This window comes from Cryptomeria japonica, chromosome 3, assembly GCF_030272615.1.
Source record: "Cryptomeria japonica chromosome 3, Sugi_1.0, whole genome shotgun sequence".
Classification (NCBI taxonomy): domain Eukaryota; kingdom Viridiplantae; phylum Streptophyta; class Pinopsida; order Cupressales; family Cupressaceae; genus Cryptomeria; species Cryptomeria japonica.
Window position 1 is genome coordinate 889,704,603 of NC_081407.1, and position 19,525 is coordinate 889,724,127.

The 19,525-nt window shown below is 37.3% G+C and overlaps 1 protein-coding gene across 7 annotated transcripts in view; it reads right to left on the reverse strand.

Moving 5' to 3' along the window:
* Positions 1-19,525, reverse strand: part of LOC131059757 (D-aminoacyl-tRNA deacylase) — a 220,881-nt gene that overhangs the window by 163,718 nt on the left and 37,638 nt on the right. For all 7 annotated transcript variants that reach the window (XM_057992795.2, XM_057992797.2, XM_057992794.2 and 4 more), the window contains exons 2-3: positions 14,366-14,546; positions 13,735-13,877 (exon numbers count right to left, since the gene is read on the reverse strand). In XM_057992795.2, the coding sequence (XP_057848778.2) occupies positions 13,735-13,877; positions 14,366-14,546 (324 nt within the window). The remainder of the gene's footprint in view (positions 1-13,734; positions 13,878-14,365; positions 14,547-19,525) is intronic.

The window sequence follows — 19,525 nt, forward strand, 5'->3', positions numbered from 1 at the left end:
CCTCCTCCCTATGATCAATATTGGGAAGAAAATGACTTGTTGGATATAATTGACTAGAGCAGTATACTTCGTATCTTTAGATTTTAGAGTTTGTACGATTGTCTGTGTTCCCCCTACTTGCATGTTTACATTTGTGCTATTCCCTGGAGAACCCATGATATCCTTGAAGGTACTTGGATATAAGGAAGAAAATCTATTGTCAATTCCTCTATATGTTTAATCATTCTTCTATGTGTTGTAAATTGATTTGCTTTTGTTTTCAAGGACAATGCAAAGAATTAGGGGCATTTAGGCCTCTTCCATGTTGACCTAAATTTTTATTTGTTTTCATGTGATCATTCTTCCTATGTGCTTGTTGTTCCAATTCATATCATATCATATTACATATAGGGGAGGGGAGCCTATACGTGTGCAACCTAACTTCGGAGGTCCACATGGAGCACCAAGACAAAAAAATTTGCCCACTTGGAAGACCATTGAGTGCTAAGTTGGAAAAAATCAATTTTTTTTATTTTTAAGTGTGTTTGCTACGTCTTCGACGTCAATTCGTCCAAGGTGTCAAAATTTTGCCTTTTTGGTGCGGTGACCAATACCTGCGCTAGCCCACCTCCACAGCTTGCGTGGCATACCATCTGAAATGGACATATACTAGCCACATGACTTTCCATCACATGGCCACCCTTCTATTCCACTTGTGCGCATTTATTACACACTGCTACCCTACACTCTTCCTTGCAAAGGCATTAACTCGCGTCCCTACTCCTTACTGCTACCGCATTGCTCACAATTCTCAAGCAAAAATGCATTCAATTCTCCTACCTCCTCGTCATTTCGACCAACTTTCATTCCATTCTCTCCCGCGTCTTCTCCAATCTTCGTTTCATTATGCACCAGAATGTGTTCGACCGAGGTCCCTGCAAGTCAAGATGATGCACCAGTACATGCTCACTTCAGACACCAATCTCCCTTCCACTTTGATGATGGCTACATAGGGTTTCTTTGACAATTGCAATGCCCTAGTTCTTCGGCATGCCTTCACCGAGGTAAATGCCATGCCTTGGTTCTTCGCCTTTGTGTTTATCTCTCCATTTATCATTCATATTGATAATGGAAAATGTGTTTACTTCCATATTTGTGGGCTTGTGCTTGCAAGTATGGACGGTAGGAGTTGAAGGTCACTCCACACGCACCAATGGGGTTGCAGTCTTTGACCCAGGTGAGCATTATTCCTCACTAAGGCCACCCATTTTTCTATTTTCCTTTATCTTTTGTTGCTTTTTAAATTTTAACTATTTTACATAATTTCTAACATTAATGTTCTCTAAATCTATGGGTGTTCGTCTATAAATTTGTGGCTGCTTGTTCTCTCGAGTTGTTGGTGCAGTTTTTCATGGGTGCTTGTTCTCTAAAGTTGTTCAGCATTGGGTGTTTATGAACACTAAAATCTGTGTTCATAAACACATAAATGTAATGTCCCCTTCTAAATTCTGTACTAAAAATCAGAAAATTATAAAGTTAGGGTTAGAGATGATACCCGATCAACTTAGGATCATAAGATTAAATATAGTTTCCTGCATATAACAATAAACATATGCAAATGTATACATTCCTCTAACTAATAAACATATAGGTTTAATATTATGGCATGAATTCCAATTTAATATAAACCAAGTGTTTGGAAGGAAGAATGAGGACAGCTTAAGAATCTCTCCACCCAAGCCCAAGAGAGGTTGTTTCCTCCAACCCTCTTGCTCCACTTGGTGACTCTAACTGATCTCCTCATGTATCAACCTTCTTCCAGGCTTAATTAGCTTGTGGGTTTGGGATGAGGCTGTAACCAGGTTGCTAGACTCCTCAAGGTAAGTGCTCTCAAGGTCCTAGACAGCTCTAGGGTTGTTCTAGGACAGCTAACTTACGAGTCTTTCCTAACCTCTCCATTACACCTCCATTCCCTCCCTCACAAGTACTGTAGTTCTGATTTAAATGCTTAATGTTTTATCAATATATTTTCATGATTTGTATATTCAAGGTTCATTCATAGACTTTCATATTATTCACTTCTTATATTCATTATGAGAAACTACTGAGATAACATTGATTCACTGTGTGAGTTGGCATTAACTTATAGATTCAGTATTTTAACCTGCTTATGTTGTTAGAGTCAATTGTCTGTAGATTACTGCAGTTATCTTAATTTATTCCTTATGTGTGTAATGCTGTGACTGTGAAACATGATACTATGCAGGTACGATTCTAATAGAAATTCAGAAAGATGTTACCGTGACACAAAGGCTGGAATATTATTCTTCTTACAGACCGTGTTTTCTGGCCTTCTGCGAATTCTCCTTATCTTTTTCGTGTTCTCTCCTTGGCACCCGATGGCCCCTCTTAAACTCCTGATTGGCTGTGTCTCTTCATTGGAAGGAGACGCGTTATTAGAAAGAAAGACATCTCTCTCTTATCACTGCACTTCACTTCGATCCAATGGGATGTCCTGCTAAAATAGTTGGAGGCTGCCACTAAGAATAAGGATGTTACTGCCTATAATTTAATAGCTGTTATGATCTGTTCTGATCGATGGTGATCCACTAAATGCTTTGATTCCTTTCCATCATATCTCTCAATGTGAGGGAGAGGTCACACCTCTTCATCATGTATGCCCTTTGGCAAGAGACACGTCCTTTCACCATTAGCACCCTTTGAAAGGGTGCAACTCTTCACTATTTCTGCCCTTTGAAAGGGACACAACCTTTTATAATCAGATCTGCGCTTCTTATTTAAATCAGATCTGCACTTCTGATTCCCAAAAAATTCCACTCTTAAATGAGGTTCTCTTCTCCCTTTTATATCTCATGTTTGAGGGAGTCACAACTTTTCATTTTATGTCTTTTGACCATTCATTAACTTAATTAAATTTTGATTATATTATTTTATATTTTTATTTAGCTTTTAATCTTTTGTTATTATTATTATTATTCATTATTAAATTCTATTTCAAAGTGGGGACATTACAATAAATCTTCTAAGGGAAATGTAATCTTGTGTTCAAGCATCATTGGATATGAATAATGAATATTTTTTAAATAAGTTGTTTCATTTTCGGATATGGAAATGGTATTTTCAAGCATCACTGTTAATATTCGTTATACATTTCTTTTATTATGCTAATATGGTTTTTTAAGGGTTTACGACATCACTGTTAAACCCTATTTTTTAACAGTGATGTTGTAAACGCTTAATAAACCAGTGATGTCATTAACCCTTAAAAAACCATTAGGGTTTATATAATACTCATGCAGATGTTAAGCCGGTTTTGTCTTTGTGGCCTCCTAGCATTCCATCACCTTGCCATTAACATTGTAATCCATCTTGCTATTTATCGCCCTCCATCACCCTATACTATTCATTGGTCCACTACATTGTGCGCAAATGTTGAGGCATTTATTCATTATTAGTCTGTTCCATTACATAGTTACCCAAATTCTAGCATACTTCAATTTCTAGGCTAGATATATCTTCCAGAGATCCTATTGTATGTATGTAGATATGTGTATGCATCAACATATATATATATATATATATATATATATATATATATATATATATATATATCGTAGTTACCAAGAGACCCGTCTCCTACCCTTGGAGACCCGTACCAGTACCGGAGACACACCAAAGTACCGGAGACCTCTCTCGAAACTTCTTGACAAATAAGGTGCTCTTGGTTGTCGTCTCTTGCCCTTCTCCGAAGTCTCCCGACCAAAAATTGATGTCTCCTCCTAGAAAACTTAGGGCAAAAAGCAGTAAAAAGGCAAAAAAATAAAGCAAAAAAATAATATAAGCTTGCAGCAAAGCAAAGTTGTAGGGAAATGACTAATAAGGAAACTGTTTCGCAGGAAGACAAAAATCCATGCAATGTTATAGTGATCGAATCTATTGACAGTGTGTTATAGTGATTGGATCTATTGACAGTGTAGACTTTTTGAGAGGACTGATTTCTTATCATTGTAATAGTCTAAAAAGAAATTGCCTTTAATATTTAGCCGACAATATTGAGTATGCTCAACATTTATATTACCTTACTTTCACTAAACAATTTAGACTAGATATGGTATCAGCAAAATAAACAATTTTAATTTCGATTTTTGTTCAATTTTAAAGTTTATGTTAAACTTTACCACTGTTCTTGTTTTCAAAGTTCTCTGTCATGATATGTTTTGAAAATTATTAAATCATATAAAAAAAAAATTGGTGTCTCCAAGTACACCCGTCTTCTATTTTTGAAAATTAGTCATCCCAGTGTGTGTGTGTGTGTGTGTATACATGAATGTATATATATATGTATATATTTCCTTCTCAAATTTCTAAACCATTATTGTTTCACATCATCATGCTTTATTTAGTTTCTTAAACCCTTTCTTTCTGTTTTACACCCTTACCATTTTACGGTCTTACTTTGTTAAACCCTTTCTTATTTTGTTCTTTACATTGCTTTATATTGAGGAGGATCGACAAAGATGAAATAAAGTAACTAAGTAATAATTGATCTATGTGCCAAATACTCAAGGCTGATAAGCATACGACCAGAATGAATATAGCATCATTAGAATTGATGATGAATAGAGACTATTAAACTTTAAGGATGTGGTAGGCAGATCAGTGAGAAGTAAACAGTTCGACAAAGACAAATACATTTGAAGGAATTGATGACATTAATAATAATCGATAAACAAGGAATTTGTTAAAACTTGTTAATGACAATGAAGACAGCAATTATGATTAACCATTATCAATTGTATACAAAGTCGATTTGGTTATATGTTGAAAAGGCATGATTAAGGATAACAAAGGGGAGCAATTATAAAGAGACAAGAGACGTGTCTCTTAAGTCACCTTTCCCATCATATATGAAACAATCCCTATCATTTCCAAAGACATCGATGAAGTTTATCTCTTATTATTAATCCATTTTGAATTGCTCTTTAAGAGCAATTGCCTTGGGCACATAATCCGTTGCATAAGGAACAAAGGTCATCAATCAGGGAGAGCACCAAATCTGTCATGTCCCCATTCTTAACCCATTAATCAGATTAACAATTGTACATAATATCAATAGTTAGCTGTATGTTCATAGAAATTGTAAAGTAAAACACATGGTGGTAAATCGTTTTATTCCATAAGACTTCACGAATTTCCTATTAGATCTCCATTACAACCATCCAGATAATGATCGTCATCGAAGATGATATATGGACAATACACCATCGGAGGATGATATTAATATCACGAATAAAAAAATCTTCAAGAAAATAGTTTCCAGTCGCCTTGATCAGAACAGTCAATGATTTATAAGGATCAATGAATAACAATGTTGATAGAGGGTGGCAAAGGGATGTGTGATAAAAGAGAAGCAATGATATCTATTTGGTCATCAATACTAATTAATTTGTTAACTAATGATTCGCAACAGTTAAGAAATGAATTGGTTATTTATGCTGTTTGGAACAGGCCAATCAAGATCAATGTTAGCATGCGCCTAGGATTAGCTCAGGATCAAACATCTATATATAATAAATTACGATTATTGCTAAGCACTGATAATGACATAAATTTATAATCAAAACCGATCCAGTTGAGAAGAGGCACGATTAAGGATAACAAGGGGGAATGATTATAAAGAGACAACAGATATGTCTCTTGGGAGCCACTTCACCCCTCCATATAAGAAAGCACTCAGTATCATTATTAGTGGAGGTATGGGGCACCACAATGGCAGTAACCATTGAATAGTTATGAATGAAGAGGCATCGAATAAGTTTATCCCTCCATTACTTATCCAGTTTGGAATGCTTAGATTGAACATTGCCTTTGGCACACCAAACGATTGCAAATGGAACATACAGCAGTTTGATTGTACTTATAGATTATTGCCAGTACTAACTATGACAACAGACTGTATTAGGGAAGGAACAGAACATTAAGTTACTAGCAGATTATTATATCACAGGCAATATGCTGTAACTACTCATAAACTAATGACAGTTAAATATTAAGTTATGTCTGCATTCTAATTAAGAATAAAGATAAGTATACATGCAATATAAATTGTTATAGTTATCTAATATAAAATATTTTAAGGAGAACTGTTGATAAGAATTACATTTGCTTATAATCGGGATAACAGATTTCTATTTGAATTCATTTATATATAGATCCGTCATACATGACAAATTATTATATTGTTGGACTAGTCTTAGTTCCTTACTAAGTCCTATGAGTGGATAGGTTGGTGTGTGTAGGGAAAGGCAAGTAAACCCAATCACAAGTGATGGTAAGCCCAAAATGGTTAGGGACGTAGTCCTGGGCCTTGAGGGAGCCTCCTCGTAGGTGGTGTCAGCGCCCTATGACAATAAATCCCCATCCCTCGTTAGGATTAAGAAAGAGACTTAAGATAGGACTGAATATAATAAATGTCAAATGTATTGCTAATAATAATTCATGCATTAGATTTAGAAATGTGAATTGAAACCACAATAATGTATAGTAACATATGTTAATTTATTGGGAAACAAACAGCCTCCTCGGAGGGGACATTACAAATGGTATCAGAGCATGATCCTGCCATCCTGCACGGAGAAGATAAATCAATGAATCATTCTAGTCAATAAGAAGGAATCTAACAATACATATATTCATGCGTATGCTCCGTGTTTGCATATATCCATGTGCATGCTTCGTGTTTTCAAGTGTATGCTTCATGTTTGATTCATATCTTATATGTTTGTTTGCTCTATGAGTGTCTATGACTACTATAGACATTTATTTAGGAACATTGCATTTGAGGTCATAGATGTGTCTCATGCTTCCAATCATAAGTTCATAACATTAAGTGATATCCATGATATTGTGCAAACCATTTAAGAGGTGATGCAGAACAAGAATATGAGAAACTTACAAACCTAGCCAACTCTAGATTCTTTGGTTACAGGTTTAGTTCAAAAATTGTAATTGCATAGTAGAAGCCAATAACACCATCAACTCCAAAGGTTGATTTGGATTCAAAACTTTGCTTGAGCACAACCAAGTTTCAAGAGGGGAGGACTGTCATGTCCCCATACTTAACCCAATAATCAGATTACCAATTGTACATAATATTAATAGTTAGCTGTATGTTCATAGAAATTGTAAAGTAAAAAGCATGGTGGAAAATCATCTTATTCCATAAGACTTCATGAATTTCCTATTGGATCTCCGTTAACACCATCCAAATTATGATCATCATCGAAGATGATATATGGACAATACAACATCGAAGGATGATATTAATATCATAAACAAAGAAATCTTCAAGACGGTAGTTTCCAGTCACCTTGATTAGAACAGTCAATGATTTATAAGGATCAATGAATAACAATGTTGATTGATTGGGTGGCAAAGGGATATGTGATAAATCATAAAAGTGAAGCAATGATATCGAATTAGTCATCAATACTGATTAATTCGTTAACTAATGATTCGCAACAGTTAAGAAATGAATCGGTTATTTATGCTGTTTGGGAAAGGCCGATCAAGATTAATGTTAGCATGTAGCAAAGATTAGCTAAGGATCAAACATCTATACATAATAAATTACGATTATTGCTAAGCACCGATAATGACAAAGTTATAATCAAAACCGATCCAGTCGTGAAGAGGCACAATTAAGAATAACAAGGGGGAACGATTATAAAGAGACAACGGATATGTCTCTTGGGAGCAGTGTTCCACAGGCGTCGGGGTCAGGGGGACGCAGGGACGTGGGGACACGTCTCCAAGACGGGGGGACCAAGGGTCTAAATTTGGGGACGGCGGCCGGGGGGTGGCGGGGTGGTGGTGCTCATATACTTATACATATACATATAGTACTTGAAAAACTAGTTTTGAAAAGATGTATAACAGTATAAGAATTAGATTTCAAATGAAACTATAGGAAATACCAAGATTACTTAGATTAGTGATACGTAACTAATTGCTAAAAGACTAAAAGTAAATAAAATTTGACAAATGAAATTGTCAAATTGGAGATTTCTCATTTCTATCATATGAATATCGAAAAAGGAAAATGAAAATACAAATATCTGATGCCATTGCAAAGTCTATAATAATAAAGATGATTACATGATTCATCATTACAATGAGTAGCCAAATACAAATACGTGTAGCAATAGCATTACAAAAGAGACTAGAGTCAAATACAAAATGACAAAACTGAAAACTCAAACTGTAGCTAATGGAGGCCTCTAATCATCTGCGAACTCCTCCTCACTGGAACTGCTGGACTCCTGAGGATCAAGGTCCCTCAAGCTCACACCAACTAGCCCTGCATCTGAAGTGGTAGGATCATCCTCATCAATCTGTGAAGGCTCCTCTGGCTTTACATCCCATCGTGTCGCTGGACTCTCCTTGTACATGAGTGTCTTGCAGTCAATGAGACGCAAAGCACTGTGTACAGCCACAAGCTTCTCTGCTCTCTTAGAGGTAAGTTTGTTCCTCTTAAGAGAGTGGATGAAGCTATATGTAGACTAGTTCCTCTCAGCAGCTGAAGAACTGGAAATCTGGGATAGCAGACGGATGGCTAGAGTGGTGGTCAAAGATTTCGGGCCATGACAATTCCACCATAAAAGTGGGTCCTCCTGTGCCATGTTGTCTATATCCATCTTTGCCGCATCTGAATAACCTCTAAGAGTGGCAAATCTTCCCCACTCAGTGCGCATTGTGATGGCATCTCTGGAATCAAACATCTTCTCTATGCACCTAAAGAAACCCGCCTTCACCTCATCATCCTGAATCGGTGTCAGTCTACCCGGTCTAGCCTTGTACCACTTAGGATTCAAGGCAAAGACAGCCATATGCAAAGGAGTGTTCAACTTGTCCCATCTACGCTGAATGATAGGCTGGATTTGCTCATTGTAGAATGCTAAAGAAGGGTCCTTCACTCGCACAACAGCCCTCATCTGGTCAAGCATAGAGTCAATGCACTCATACACCTCTCCAAAGTTAGGTGCATCCCCATCCCCATATCTGATCACCTGGAATACTGGAGTAATGATAGAGACAATGTATTTCGCATCAGTCCAAAACACATCACTCTTCACTATCTCCTTCACCCTTCTCCCTTGCTCTTTCTTGGCCTCAACCCACCTATTCCACTCATTAGTCATAACCATGAGTTGCAATGCCTCTTGCAACTCAATCATTCTCTCCAAGAGAATGAAATAGGATGCATATCTAGTCTCAACTGGTTTCAAGAACTCCTTCGCGAAGGTCCTGAAGAGTGCATGTGAAGTGTGGTGGTTGCAGATAAACATCTGCACATCTCTCGCATCGGTGACCACTCCTCTAATCCAGTCTATCTTCCCCATGTCCTTGAGTGCATTGTTCATGGCATGCACACAACATGGGGTCCACCAAATGTGTCGGCTGCCTCAACGAGTTTCCCTGCTGCTCTACACACATGGGCTACATCTGTCACTACTTGGACCACATTTTGTGGCCCAACCTCCTCAATAGCCTCCCTAAGGACCTGAAACTGGAAATCAGCATCTTTACGATGCCCTGTACAATCAACTTCTCTAAGGAAGTATGGGCCCTCTGCACATGTGACCATGACGTTGATGAGTGGACGATGGCTAATGTTCGTCCACCCATCCATAACTATGCTGCACCCCGATGCCACCCAACATGCCTTCATCTTCTCCATCAAAATATTGATCTTGGAATAGCTTTTATCCAAGATCGAGGTCCTCATTTTCGTCTCCCCTGGTGGCACATAAGATGGTCCTCCCTTGGCCACCATAGCCATCATCTCCCTATAATAAGGAGACCGTGTAACATGAAATGGAATGCCATTGGCAAAGAAGAACTTGCCAATGGATTCATCTATCTCATCTCTCAGTTGCACATTAAACATATCAGTAATGGGGTTGCTCTGTGCTGTCTGCAACTTACGTTTCCCAGCCCTAGCGGCAGTAGAAGTGGAAGTGGATGGAGATCCAAACATCATTCCTCCCGTTTGCGAAGCATGAGAAGTATGAAGTGCTGCCCTAGCAGACAAAGTAGTAGGCATTGAAATATTTGTGTCATCTGGAACCCCCCAAATCCTGTTAAACTCAATTCTATACTGTATATTTTTGGCTTCCTCCAAAACTTACAATGTTTCACGCCTTTTCCTCTCCAAAACAGAAAGTGTGCATTCACCCTACTAATGCTACCGAACCATTCTGTGTCAAATATTGCACTTCCACTTCCTTGTTCCTCCACTTGAATGTGATGCAGTGCCTTGTACTGATATTCGTGAAGCAAACTGGTTTAGAGGAGACTTATATGGTGCCAACAACTCTGAAGGGCAACCTGTACTAGCTGGTGCACTTGCCATAGAGCTAGATTGGGCTCCAGGATCAGCCCCATGGTCACCCCCCTCATTTTCAGGTTCATATTCTGAATCATTCTCACTATGAGAATGGATTTCCATCTCATCTTCACTCATGCCTTGGGAGCTCATTGTGAAATTGACACTGCATTTCACAAAATAAAAATAAAATCAGCCTAGTTTAACAATATATTTTTAAATTTTTTTCCTATTCATCTCAAAATGAGATTTGATGTTGAATCTTGAGGGCAAAATGATTCAACATCAAATCTCATTTTGAGTCTTGAGATGAATAGGGAAAAAAAATCCAAAAATGACATAAAACAATGAAAATCATAAAATATTAAAAAAAAAACAAAAAAAAAAGAAAAAGTTGAAAAACCCTACCTTGTGCTTGAAAAATCTCTCCAAAATGTAGAAGAATCTTCTTCTTCCTCTTCTTCTTGCTTCTTCTAGCTCCTATCACACTTGCAATCAGCTTTTCTCACCCCTTCAATCAGTCTTCTTCAAGTTTTTCCTCCTCTTTAGCTTGTTGGAAAAAAAAATCAGTTGACCAAAATGAGAGTTAAATCTTAAAAAAACATGCTTTTGTGTTGTTTTGGGGGGTTGGGTGGGGCCCATGTCCAATTAGGGTTACCTCTTAATCCCCCCAAAAGGCACATGTTTTTTAAAATGTTGCTTTTTTTGTTTGTTTAGGCATGGGGATGCGGGAGACACCCAGGCGTCTCCCAAGGAGACATCCAAACGTCTCGGAGGAGACGTCCAGACATCTCGGAGGAGACCACGTCTCCCTGGGAGACGCGGAGACGGGGAGACGTCTCCACGTCCCAGCGGCGATTGGGTGGCGGTGGCGGGACGGCGGGGGACGTCACATCCCCGTCCCCCCGTCCCCGAGACGTCCCTGACGGGGGGACGCGCACAAAAAGGGGGGGGACGCGTCCCCGTGGAATGGGGCTTGGGAGCCACCTCACCCCACCATATAAGAAAGCACTCAATATCATTATTAGTGGAGGTATGGGGCACCGCAATGGCAGTAACCATTGAATAGTTATGAATGAAGAGGCATCGAATAAGTTTATCCCTCCATTACTTATCCAGTTTGGAACGCTCAAATTGACCATTGCCTTTGGCACACCAAATGATTGCAAAAGGAACATACAGCAATTTGATTGTACTTATACGTTATTGCCAGTATACTAACTGTGACAACAGACTGTATTAGGGAAGGAACAGAACATTAAGTTACTAGCAGATTATTATATCACAGGCAATATGCTGCAACTACTCATAAACTAATGACAGTTAAATATTAAGTTATGTCTGCATTCTAATTAAGAATAAAGATCAATATACATGCAATATAAATTATTATAGTTATCTAATATAAAATATTTTAAGGAGAATTGTTGACAAGAATTACATTTGCTTATAATCGGAATAACAGATTTCTATTTGAATTCATTTAAATATATATCCATAATACATGACAGATTATATATCCATAAGTCCTATAAGTGGATAGGTTGGTGTGTGTAGAGAAAGGCGAGTAATCTCAATCACAAGTGATGGTAAGCCCAAAACAGGTAGGGACATAGTGCTGGGCCTTGAGTGAGCCTCCTTGTAGGTGGTGTCAGAACCCTATGACAGTAAATCCCCATCCCTCGTTAGGATTAGGAAAGAGAATTAAGAAATAAATGTCAAATGTATTTCTAATAATAATTCATGCACTAGGTTTAGAAATGTGAATTGAAACCACAATAATGTATAGTAACATGTGTTAATTTATTGGGAGACAAACGGTCTCTTAGTAGGGGACATTACAAAATATTGCATGTTTTCACAGTCATATCTGAAACAGCATCTTCATATATCGTTGCAAGCACATAATCAATATAAGGAGCAGAAACATCAAAATCTGCATATTTCTATTGATACATCAGACACGGCAAGCTTTATAGCTATTTCCAAAGGAGGCTAATTGCATAATTAATATCAACATATCAGGGAAAGCAAGGACCACTCTTCATCTGCAAGTCATAAGGAGCAGCAGACCTCTTTGCACGCGTTAAAATTATTAAATCAGACACAGCAGTATCCAAGTATTGCAGATTTGCATCCATATACTCAAACATTAAGATTTATTTGCAAGTTTACTTACTTCCAAATCTGAGACAGCAAGTAGTCTATTTATTAAATACCATGTATTTGTGTAAATCCATTATTATATATAAGAAATAGCATAAATACCAATATATTTCATAATTCTTATTATTTGCACAGTAATATCAGCATCTAGTCAAGTTCATCAAAGAAAGAAATCCCTTGCAATTAGATATGTGTCCCTATTTCATAAGTAATCAAATAAAGGGACATTACATGCTAGTTCCTCTGCAACTGAGAGGAGCTGATATAATTATAGTTTCATTTACTCTATCAAGAGAAAAAAATTTACCTCCAAGAGAGCAGAGTAGCTAGAGCTAAAAGTTCTATTGTCTTAAAAATAGGAAGAATACAGAGTAATTACAGCAACCTAACACACATTGGGATGTTGATCCTAAAGATGTCACATAGATTGATGAGAAGAGTGTAGATCTTTATCAGGAATCAGTTGGGATGCCCTTGAGCACATCAAATCAGCCAAAGGATCCTAAGAGCGTAGAGTCATGACTCTCTCTCTCTCTCTCTCTCTCTCTAGTCATATGGTGTCATTTATATTCTCCATTTGTAGGATGTGATGAATCAAATGGTCTTCAGATGCCAGATCAAAGTGATTCTCAATGGGCAAGGCTAATCAGTGTATTAAGACTCCTTTGCAATCCATGAAATGACACTATAAACAAACCTCTCTTGTTTTCCATCCATATGGCACCATAGATGTTTGCTTTTTCATATTGACAAAACAAGTGATAACTAGATAATGCCTCTCCATTATGACAATTTCAGTGTTTTTATCAATCCTTAGATAAAAATTACTCTGCTAAGGTAGCTGGGGTGAGATGCAATAGATATAAGTCAATCCCTAAGCTGTAAAGATCTACACTACATTTGGACTTCTTTTCGGCAATAAGATTCATGTTTTCAAAGCCACCATTACTTATTGGCATCCTGATAGTTAAATATGTGTTATAACCAGCCTTGTCAAACAATCCAAACCGAGGGACAAGAAATCAGGTAAAATATAAAAAATTAAATAAGCTATTAACTTTGTAAAAAGGAGATCACATTTGCATTATTTATTAAAAAATATTTTGCTTATTCTCCCAACAAAAAACTGTAAATATTATCAACATTAAAAAATTATAGTATCAGCCCAAAAGAGAAAGAACCTCAAACTCTGGTGTAAGGGCTTGCTTTTCAGCAACTGCTTGCAACAGCCTATACCAAGCCCCTATTCGAGGACAAGGCAAACCTGCCCAACCAGGCTTTCCTCCAGCAACACACTCTTCATATGATTGCAAATGTGGTACACCTACACACGTTATACAAAATGTGAATAATTGGATCAAAGCAAAATAGCATGTAACCCACAACTTAAAATTTTGTAAACAATATATATCACTTCTGTCTCATAACTCTTGAGTTCTACATTTTCATAATGTATGTTCAATACTTCATTCTTGTACAAACAGCGATTCAAGATGTTCCTAATTGTTTTGTCTCAAAAAATAATAGCAAATAGTACCACAGCTACTAGAATTATCAATATCTAAAGTACCCATGGATTGAAAATAATTGTCTACTAAACAAACTTAGTACTATGATGCCTAAAATTTTGAATGTGCAAAAACATTTTATAACCACAACCATCAATCAAATGAAAACAAATTTCTGGCACGTTCATTAAAAGATTAAGAATTACTAGAAGGAGAACAATATCATATGTTCAATAAAATCTGTAAAGTAGAATATATGAAAGAAATATATTGATAGCAAATTCTAATTAATAAATTTGTTTACCTATTGGATGAACTGTAAGAGCAGGCCGGTTTGAAACAGCTGTATGCTTGCTCAGGAATATTATTTCATCTACAGTCTCCCCAGTGAACTCCTCCCAACGCATATCCAAGTCATCCTCCTTTACAATGCTCTGATCATGCTTCAGTAGACGAACTCTTCCATTGATAAAGGACGGAATATCCTGAAGCATTAAGGATCGTGAGATACAAGCCATCACTCAACAAATCTTGTGAATCCAAAGTTCCTTTCCAAAAGATATATCAAGGATGTGGATATATACTATTGGATGTTAGATACAGATTTCCCATTAGCTACAGGAAAAGCACCATCACCACTATGCATTAATATTCCTAATAAATAGGTCCTATTTAACAAAGTAATTGAAATTTCTACATCATAGATAATTGCAAAGATTTTCCAGCTGAAGAGGAGCTGGAAAACACGTCTGAGATTCACTGGGTCTTAAAAGAACAAATTGATTTATCTCTGGGACCTTTGTTTGTGTAAAGAAAAGAACTTAAAACAGCTATTATTATTTGCAAATTTCAACCAAGCTAAATTCGCAAGAAATCCTCATAGCATGCTCTTTTCTCTATTCTCAGTTTTCCATCTTACATTCAAATTATGACACCATACAATTTATTTCCATCACTACATCCCTGTTCTTTGAACACACTGCACAGTATTATGCTCGAAGTGGATTAGTATATATCAAATAACAGAGATACTTATGAAAAGGAAAAATAGCTTTCTTTAAGGGATGACCTTTATTAATGATAATTCAATATGCTAAGTTACTGATCCTAGTACTGGTTCAGGTTTGGGTTCCAGGGTTTGGTTTTCAGGTACGGTCAAAAACAATTGGGGTTGGGTTCGTTTCGGGTTCATCCATTCAAAACATATAAAATTAAAAATATATACATATTTGCAGCAGTAATTAAATCCAAAATATGCCACCACATTATTAGTCAAATAACATAGCAAATACGAGGTTGACCCCACAGTGCAATGGTAGTTGCAAACCCATTGTTGATAATGTGTCTTCGGTTCAAGTTCCACCTGGGTTGATGCTTTTGCTGGCAGCTTCAGAGGATGATGGTAGAAGGAGGATGGTGAGCAGTTGACACAACGACGGCAGAGTTCACCTAACTTGGCACTGGCTCGTAATGGAGATTGATCCCCCACATGCCATAGAACGGTGCAATGATAGGCACCGCACGCTAGAGTATGGATTGTCAGAGGTGTTAAGACCTCAATCCTTCAAGGTAGGTTGAATGCAGACGTGGCCAGGGAACATACTGTTGTGACGTTTTCACACATCGCCCCATTGCAAATGGAGACCCCCTCCTTTTTATGCCCTTCTGGTCTTTTGGCTTTGTTTTTTTGGGTCTTTTCATAGCAGTCTCATCAGTCTCTCTGCTTTGCAAGTGTTTGGGGGTCATTTTGATTAAGTCTGCTTTTCGTTTGAGCAAACTTGATTAAGTCTGGGGCTTGTTTTGGCTATTTTAGGGTTTCTGCCTTCAGTCCTAGATTTTAGGGGTTTCTTTTAGGGTTTTGGAAAAACTGAACTTAGAACTGGAATTGGGACCCTTCAAGGAACCTCCTAGTAAAATTTGAGCGAATTCTGATCACTTACTATTTTTAGTAAGTCTATTTTTAGTAAGTTTCACTGCCTCCCGGATTGGTCTAATTTTGCCAAAAAAAACTCAAACTTACTATTTTTAGTAATTTCTATTTTAGCAAGTTTCTTTTTTTAGTAAGTGCTTTCCTGACCTATTTTGTCCAAACCCTAACATTTTGAAACACTTACTATTTGGGAAAATCTATTTTTGGCAGGATCTTCACAGGAAAACACTGAAAACTGAACATCCCTAAAGACGCTAAAGACTGAATGTTCCTAAAGATCATTTCTAAATCCAGAAGAGTCAAAAGGCAGACAAGTTGGATCAAAAAAAATGGTTAAGTATGGAACTCCTATTCCAAAAGAGGAAAGCATGCAAAATCATCCAAGTCTGGAAATTCACATCAATCCACCAATGTCATCCTGATCCGAAAATGGCCTGAAATTTGACTAAGTCTGAAAATTTGAAAGATCTTCCAAAATCTAAAATTTAGATTATGATTCCTAGGGACCTGAAACCACTCTCAAACATTTTGAGAATATATATGAAATATAACTTAAAGTATAAGAATGTTGTATTTCATATATATATTTTGATAAAGGAAAATTCCTCCAATTGTCAAAATTCGTTCCTCCTAGCAAAAATCCGCCCAAGACATTTGCATGGCACCAAAGTAGGGTATGCATGGAGAGATGGAAAAAGTAGAATTCCATGACCAAGAGCAAAATGCGCCCTAGCACTATGGAGGGCGCCAAACTGGATGGGTCATGGAGGATTCAGCATTTGATGAAATTCCTTCTCCACAGTAAAATTCCGCCCAAACACTCAGCAGGGCGCCAAAATGGAGGGGTCATGGAGGATTCAGCATTTGATGAAATTCCTCCACAATAAAATTCTGCCCAAACACTCAGCAGGGCACCAAAATGGAGGGGTCATGGAGGACTCAACATTTGACGAAATTCCTCCTCCTCAGTGAAATTCCGCCCAAGGCATAGTGAAGGCGCCAAAACAAGGAAGTGATGGAAGATTCCAAACAAAGTGTGAATTCTTCTGCACATGGAAATAGCGCCCTAGACTAATGGAAACCGCCAGATTGAGGGGTGTTGCGAGGCATGGAAAATGATCAAATTCCAAGACATGATGAATTCCATGCTTAAGCTTGAAAATTGAAAATTTGGCTAAGGCATGAAAGTCACCGAGTCAAGGAGGAATGGAAAAGTGGAAATCCCCTCTGGAAAACTTTTGAAATTTCCATTTTTGGACACCAAATCTTATCAGAATCCGAAAATTCTTGCAGATTTGGAATCGTAAAAGAGATCTCTCTCTCCTAGACCCGGGTCCTAAATTTTAGGAAAGTTCCTAAAAAATAGGAGATGGTGGAAAATCATTAAAAATCTCCTCCAGAGCAAGGAAAGTTTGAGAAACTTCATGGATCAAATTCTTCTCTCCTAAAGTTTTCTCTCTCCAAGGTTTTCTCGCCAAGTGGCAGCCGAGTAAACAGATGAAGAATTAATGGAGCATCTTTTGCATGTAGTTGTCACATTTGGGGCATTATGGCAAATTCCTTTTGCATGTAGTTGTCGCATGTGGAGGTGATGGTGCATTTATGACATGATGGGGCAATTTTTGCATGGATGAATATTCAACACATGTTGGGCGAATTTGAAAGAGGTGGTACATTTAATGTGCAATGGATGTTATTTTGGGTACTTTTGAATTAATTGTGTAAGGATATGATGGGTTATTAATTGTCAATTCCCACCTTGTTGCATCTTGAGTGCAGAATCTTTTGGGAAACCCTAATTAGGGTTTTGCATGTAGCCAGGGCTTGAAGCCTATATAAAGGGTTGACCCCCCTCATTTGTAAAAGGAGGGGAGACTTGTATGAAATTGTTGCGATAAGCTTTGAGATAATAACATTGAAACATTGTTCTCTGATGGTGTCCACTTAAATTATTTTTTCAAATCTTGCATGGTTTCACCTTCCTCACTTAGATTAGTGTTAAGATATAGCCCTCGTGAATCTAACTGATGGTAAATCGGTTATTATCTGGAGAGTGATATATTAACAGAGCATACAGTTTGGAAATTAAACATAAACAAACTAATTGTTATGAACGGTTGCCTCCATAGGGGCATGTCCATACGTGGCAATTGCCACATATGGACATGTCCCTACATAGGCAACCTTTCCTCTTGTATTTAAACCGGATTCAATGATGGAGACGATCAATAACTCACGGCAATCAGTCTTCCAGAATCGCTGTCATTATTCTTCGATCCATATTTCACAACATGGTATCAGAGCCAGCATATTAAGAGAATAAATTAGACAGCCATATTACCCATAAGCATTTATCGGAAGTAAATAACAAATCGACGCAGAGGCTATATACGCAGAGGACATATCCGACTAAGAAAATATTCAAAATGTCAAGTAATATGAGAGTGGAAGATAGACTCGAAGGAGCCTCCAACTTCGTTTCTTGGAAGATACGAATCATTGCCATTCTTGAAGAACTAGAATTAGAGTCTTACATAGAAGAAAATCTAGACATGCCAAATGATGAACCACAGAAATCTACCTGGAAAAGGCGTAATAATAAAGCAAAGAAAATAATTATTGACTCAGTCAAAGATCATATTCTTCCATCTATAGCCAGACTGCCTAAAGCATATGAAGTATTTGAAACCATTAAAAATACATATGAAGTTAACAATGCGAGCAGAATGTTAACCTTGAAACAACAACTTTTAAACATAAAGATGAATAAAGATGATACAATATCTACATACTTATCAAGGATATCTGAAGTAAAAGACCAATTACAAACTATTGGAAATGAGATAGATGATCAAGAAATCTCTCTCATAGCCCTAAGAGGATTACCAATTTCATGGGAATCCTACATTCAATGTATTAGCAGAACACCCCCCTTACCCAAATTTGAACAACTTAAGAATAAGTGCATTCAAGAGGAATCTCGACTAATCTCAAGAGGATTAGGACCAAATAAAGAAGGAGAAATCCAAGCACTTAATACAAATACCTTCAACAAAAAGAAAAAGTTCTCCAAACGGAAGAGAGGAAATAAAAACCATCAGAAAAAAGATATGTCTAAAATTCAATGTTACAAATGCGACAAATATGGGCACACTCACAAGAATTGTCCAGAAAGGAAGAAAACACAAGCTACTCTAGCCAAAGTCAAAGGAGAAAACTCACTTTTCTTCTTAGCCCTATCAAGCGAAATAAATACAAATAAAAACACTTGGATCGTAGATAGTGGAGCATCAAAGCATATAATTGGATTCAGAAATCAATTTGAAACACTTAACGGGCACTCAAGTGAAGAGGTTACTATTGGAGATAACTCCACATATCCTGTGAAAGGAATTGGGACCTGTACTATCAAACTAAGAAATGGAGTATCTCTACAATTAAAGGATGTTCTGTTTGTACCTGGAATAAAAAGAAATCTAGTCTCAATCTCAGGCCTAGCTGATCAAGGATATCGGGTTACCTTCAATGAAGATA